Source organism: Lactuca sativa, chromosome 7, assembly GCF_002870075.4.
Source record: "Lactuca sativa cultivar Salinas chromosome 7, Lsat_Salinas_v11, whole genome shotgun sequence".
Taxonomy (NCBI): Eukaryota; Viridiplantae; Streptophyta; class Magnoliopsida; order Asterales; family Asteraceae; genus Lactuca; species Lactuca sativa.
In genome coordinates, this window is record NC_056629.2 from 73,016,851 (window position 1) to 73,023,287 (window position 6,437).

Genomic DNA, 6,437 nt, shown 5'->3' on the forward strand with positions numbered 1-6,437 from the left:
CACACCAAGATATATATATATATATATATATATATATATATATATATATATATATATATATATATATATATATATATATATATATATATATATATATATATATATATATATATATATATATATATATATATATATATACACACCAACTTACTCTCCCACCATAGCACATTATCACAATACTCCACCAATGAAGTGAAACCAAAATCTTGATGGACCGTTTTCCTTAAGACACTACCTCCCAGTCAATTTTTGAATTTAGATTCACCACAAATGTGGCTTTTTGAACTTGCTACAAAGCTCCCATATCTCACTACACAATATTTTTCAACAACCTTTCCAACAATAATCTTTTCCAATAACCAACATCGGAATCTCATAATGTAGTTTCTAAAACACAATTTGGTGAACCGAGACCATCAAAGAAAAAAAAGGGTAAAACAAAAACTAGTCAAATAGCCCTAATGACTTGGGAGGAAAAAAAAAAAGAAACCATTTTAACTAAGGCTTGGATTTTGGTTTCCCAAGACCTAGTCAAAGTAAATGCTCAAATGGGATATATATCTTTTAGGAATCTATTCTAAACATCTTCCATGGAATATAAGCAAATGAGTTTATATGAATAATGACAGGATTTCGTCAAAATGGCGTGATATGAACTTAAAAATAAATAAATTCGACGGAATTTACAACAATCTCAAGAACCCACATAAAACTAGGAGCACGACTTCGAAGTATCTACGGTGGTGCTTATGCAATACCAAGAATCTCAAGGAACCCATAAACCTTTTCCCCACACCAATGCTTGGTATGATTTGAAGAAAGTTCCAAAATGCCACTAGCCGCAATGGAATCTATGTCTCTTGTTTCTTCTCATATTTAGCTTTTCCCATTGTTGGGTGGTTTGAAGTTCCGACAAAAGTGGACTAAACATAAAGGATACTACCAAAGGCTTTGGGCCTCATGTATTTATATACTGCTAAAAATATTCTCATTTTAAACACCACAATAAAATAATACTATATTTTTTCAAAATTAAACACCGATAGTTGTGATCGATTTCGAAATAAAAACAAATAACTTCGCCAATAGCAGCTATCATTGTCAATGGAAGCCACCACTCAATCTCCACAGCCGTCACTCTCCTTACCATGGAAAACACGTATTGCTCTTTCCCTCCACTTCACTGTCACTAACGCATTTCTCCGAAAAAACGGCACCATCAACCGTCGTCTTCTTAACTTAATCGACTTCCGGAATCCACCGACATTACAACCAATCAACGGCGTAGCGTCACACGACGTCGTTGTAGATAAAGCTCGTAATCTCTGGTTCCGAGTCTACGTACCTACAGAACTCGCCGGTGAAGAACTCCCTGTGATTGTGTATTTTCATGGAGGCGGATTTGTCTTCCTCTCCCCCGATGCTCTTCCTTACGACACCATGTGCCGTCGGTTAGCGACAAAAGTACCAGCTGTTATTGTTTCTGTAAACTACCGGCTTGCGCCTGAGCATCGGTATCCATCACAACATGATGATTGCTTCGATGTGCTTAAGTTTCTCGATGATGAAGAAAACAAGTCTAAATCGCTGCCGGAAAATGCGAATCTGTTGCGTTGCTTTATTGTTGGAGATAGCGCCGGTGGGAATATAGCTCATCATGTTGCTCAACGAGCCTGTGAATTCAACTTCCAAAGATTTAAGGTATATTAATCAATTATCGATGTACTATATATACTGTCATTATTTGCAATTTCATAAAGCGATCTTCTGTTGATCGTTGTTTTTCCCTTTTTTCTTGAAGGTGATCGGAGTTGTAGCGATTCAACCGTTCTTTGGCGGCGAGGAGCGAACAGATTCAGAGATCCGCCTAGCCGGAACACCACTAGTTTCCATAGAGCGAAACGATTGGGTTTGGAAGGCGTTTTTGCCAGAAGGAGAAGGGCTCAATCGGGACCACCCAATCATCAACGTTAGCGGCCCAAAGGCGGTGAACATATCGGAATTAAAATTGCCGCCGGTCATGCTGGTGGTTGGCGGTTGCGATGCCCTACAGGACTGGCAAAAAAGGTACTATGAGTGGCTGAAAAAGTCAGGGAAAGAAGTGTATTTGTTTGAGTACCCAAACATGTGCCATGCTTTCTATATCTCCCCAGAATTGTCTGAATCTGTACAGCTTATTACCCAAGTGAAAGACTTCATTCAAAAGATATCGAGTAATGATGCCACTAAATTCACAAATTAAAACTTTGATTAATAATTCGTTTTATTACATATGCATAAATAGTTGTACCAAATGGACATTATATTGTACGATTTGAGCGTACAATCTTTAGATTGATGTTGGTTTTTTTTTTTCGAATAAAAATGTTGAATTTTGTGTTTATGGTTTTGGTGTTTTAGAAAATAGAAAAAGTTACGTAAATAGTCTATATGGTTTATCAGATATCACAAATTCAGTCATTGCTAATTTTTTTAGCAAATATTTTCCCTACAATTATAAAAACTTGTATGAATAGTCGTTTTTGGCTTTTTGCTAACAACGTTAGTTTTGGTCAATAGGTATGAGAGTAATTTCGTCTTTTCAAATTGTACGGATTGAGTTTGTCATCATGAATAACCCATATGACAATTTATATAGTTTTGTCAATTTTTATGTTTATGAGGTTGTGATTTTCCATATTTTTAGGTCAATGTGACTCGTTACTTTGAACTTTATAAAACTATATAAACTATAAGGGTAAACATGAAAATTTAGAAAATAAAATGATAGAAAATAACATTTTATAAAGTTCAAAGTGAAAGGGTCCACGTAACATTTTAAAAAGTAAATTATGGAAAAGCCATAAACTCATTTACATCAAATATAGTCAAAACTACATAAATTGTCTTTATGGTTTACTGATGATCACAAACTCATTCCATTCAACCTGAAAAGACGAAATTACCCTCATACTAACCGACCAAAACAAATAATGTTAACAAAAAGAACTATTCATGCAAGTTTTGGAAACTATAGGAACCATGTTTGTCAAAAAAAAAAAAGTAAGAACCGAGTTTATGATTTTTGGTAAAATACAGGGACCACTATATAATTTTGTCTAGAAAATTTGATAACTTATACCATGGTTGAAAATGTTGGATTTGACACTCCTAATCACGCAAACTTATTAAATTGTGAGTATTCCTTGTGGCACATGCAAGATAGCAAGTATTTGGAGTACCTAAAGATGACAATAAAATTGATTTGGTATGTCAAACCATTTTATGGATCAAACTACAATTTTGGTCTAGTTGTTTTCGCACAACCGATTGGTATGGAAATCTGCCAAAAAAACCGGTTTACGTTTTTTTCATAAAATTGACATTGTTTTCACATAACTTATTTGGTATACCAATTGGAATGTCTAGATTGATGTCGAAAATATGCACTCAAACATGTTTTAATCTTATAATTTTCATTATCACATAACAAATTATTCACTACCACGGGTTAAATCCGTCTCTAATTCGTGTGTGAATCATTTTGCGATGGATTTGCAATTTGAAAAGAAATCAGTCATGTATTGTATGGTGGTTAAATTTTAGTGACCGAATTTTAGCAACCGACTCTTCTACTTCAACGATGGATATCTCTGTTGCTGGAAAATTTGGGTTTAACCATTTTCTTGTAGTGGAGTTTTTCCAATTTTAAACACAAATTCAGAACATCGTTTATTATGGAAATGGATTACCGAGTATGCATATGTGCTCTCAATCGAAATACATTATGTTTTTTATGTTATACAGGCAAAATAAACATAAAAGAATTAAAAATTTGTTTTTAAAGTGAGGTGGTTTAATGAATAGAAAAAAAAAGGTATGTTGGGTTTATGTTATCTCATATAAGGGAGAATGAAAAAAGAAGTTGATACATAAGTAAAAAGTAAAAAGGTTTGTTAATGTTGTAAAAATTATAGCATCAAGACCTACTCTCTAGTGCACAACTGCACATGGAGTGCAAATATAAACTCAAATGGCTTCAATTCATTGAATTGTTGTGTGTGGGTTCGTCGTACGGACACGAATGTGCCACTGGTAGACCATAAATGACTTACATTCTCTAAATTTTTCAGAAAACTGTGTTATGAATGAAACTTCATCAGAATCTCCATATTATATGGCTAATTATATGACTCTATCAAATATTAATATACTTTTAATTCAATCAAAATGGTGAAGAGGATATTGAGGTCATGCTGCTTGAAAACAAATAAAAATTTCAGTTGTGTGAACTGTTGATGATGATGTATGTTAAATCGTTATCGGGCACGATTTAAGCAAATAATATTTTCATTGTTTGGTTGCACTAAAGGATAGCACACGAAGGCAGAGTAGAATCCTCATGAACACAACCTAATGATTAATGCCTCTTTGCGTAAGGCACATACTACTCATTAAAACAGAAATATATATATATATATATATATATATATATATATATATATATATATATATATATATATATATATATATATATATATATATATAAAGGGGTTTTGATTTAAAACTAAAACTAAAAATTACAGTGAAATAAACTAAATGAAATCAGTAATAAAAATGAATTTAGTTATGCTGCGACTTTCCTATTTATGCACTCAACCCACATTTGGTTATTCGGAATGCGTTCTGTCTAAGCTGGTACTGAGAAAAACTAATAGACTCTAATATTATCATTTACATAGTAAAATTAACTAAAACAAACTCTTCAGTTAACCTTAACTTTTTACTGTAACGTCCGATCCTGGTATGTATTTAATTCAAATTTATTCATTTTGTATAAAAACTCAACGAGTTGGAGGCCCCAAACTCGTCGAGTAGGAATGAAGTTGGACGCGGGTTGTGAAGTCTACTCGACGAGTTGAGACTGGCGGAATGAAACCCTAATTTCAGGGGTTTTGCACCCTATTTAAACATGTTAACCTCCATAGACTAGCCTCATTTACAGCCTCTAAGTCCCAAACCCTAAATCTCGAAACCCTAGTGCCTTGTGTGAGTTTGTGAGCCATCCTTGAGATAGTTATGTGTATTTAAAGCTTGTGGAAGTAGAAGAAGCTTGAGGACTCAAGAAGGAGTTTGTAGATCCAGAAACTTTACCCCATCCTCGTCACTTTTTGGTAAGTAAGTCTCAAACTTTCCAAATGATTGCTTAGATCTCTTTCTTAACACTTTTATGGGGTTTTTGGTTCAAATATCTTGATCCTTGGGAAATGGATGTCCCAAGTGAATACGCTTTTAGATCTAGGGTTTTGAAGGGCTTTCATGGCATAAAGGTGCAAACTTTATGGCTATAGAAGCCCCAGGCAACCTTTAGACTACCATTTTTTCCTTTTAAGATCCAAAGGGCCATGCATGAAGAGAAAGTTGTAGGCTTTACATGTTCATCTAGTCTCTAAGGTCGAGATCTCTGTTTGTACACCCTATCTTGAAGTATTGATGGCTTTTGGATCAAGATCTAGATCTTTTAGAGTTATGGTTTGAGCTAAATATCTTGGAGAAGGGTATTAACGGGTAAAGATGGAAACTTTACCCTTCGAAGGACATTTCCAGTCTATATCTAAAGTATGGAGCTTAGATCTGAAGATTAGTGACTTAATCCATTAAGAAAGCTAAGCAGACTGAACAACCCGACGAGTTCATAGAGGAACTCGACAAGTTGGGTCGAAGTGTCTCGATTATGTAAAAAGAAGGATTGGACGAGCTGAGTGGGAAAGTCTTGATTCTGTTGATAGGAGGAACTCGACAAGTTGTGAAAGAACTCGACGAGTTGGATCGCGATTACAAGGTTTTATGATTTATGGGACTCGGCGAGTTAAGTCAACCCAGAATGTTGACTTTGACCAGAATGTTGACTTTGACCTTGACCTTGACCAAAGTTGAACCTTAAGGGGGTATGAGTATGAAAGGGTAATTAAAGGAGATCTTATATGTATAGAAGTTTGACTGAGGTTGATTTCAAAGCCGATGACAGTTCAGCTACTCTACAGCATCAAGGTGAGTTACCTTCCAGGAGAAGTGGGTCGAAGGCACCAATTTCGGCCCACTAGTAGTTGAGTATGGTTGAGATGATTGTCTTCGTGATAATTTTCTTGTAACATCCCAAAATTTAAGTATAAAAATTTCATTTTTATATAAGGTATTACATCAAACCATTAGTACAAAACACTCATTATAATATCTCATGACAACCCAAAGTGTCAGTAATCAAAACATATTATCATAAAACCATATCAGAGTGTAATCCCAAAGATCTCATGTGCGGAAAACATAGTGTGATGCGCTGCGATCGAGCCGACTCCTTTCCTTGAAAACAAAATACCTGAAACCAAAACTGAAAACCGTAAGCACGAAGCTTAGTGAGTTCCCCAGATACCACATACCATACAAACCAACTGATCCAT

The 6,437-nt window shown here is 34.8% G+C and overlaps 1 protein-coding gene across 1 annotated transcript; it reads left to right on the forward strand.

Annotated features, from left to right (window-relative positions):
* Positions 1 to 1,083: 1,083 nt before the first annotated feature.
* Positions 1,084 to 2,429, forward strand: LOC111881684 (probable carboxylesterase 18). The gene is made up of 2 exons (XM_023878075.3): positions 1,084 to 1,701; positions 1,802 to 2,429. Exons 1-2 carry the CDS (start codon positions 1,105 to 1,107, stop codon positions 2,240 to 2,242), a joined length of 1,038 nt encoding a protein of 345 aa, XP_023733843.1. The 5' UTR covers positions 1,084 to 1,104; the 3' UTR covers positions 2,243 to 2,429.
* The last annotated feature ends 4,008 nt before the right edge of the window (positions 2,430 to 6,437 follow it).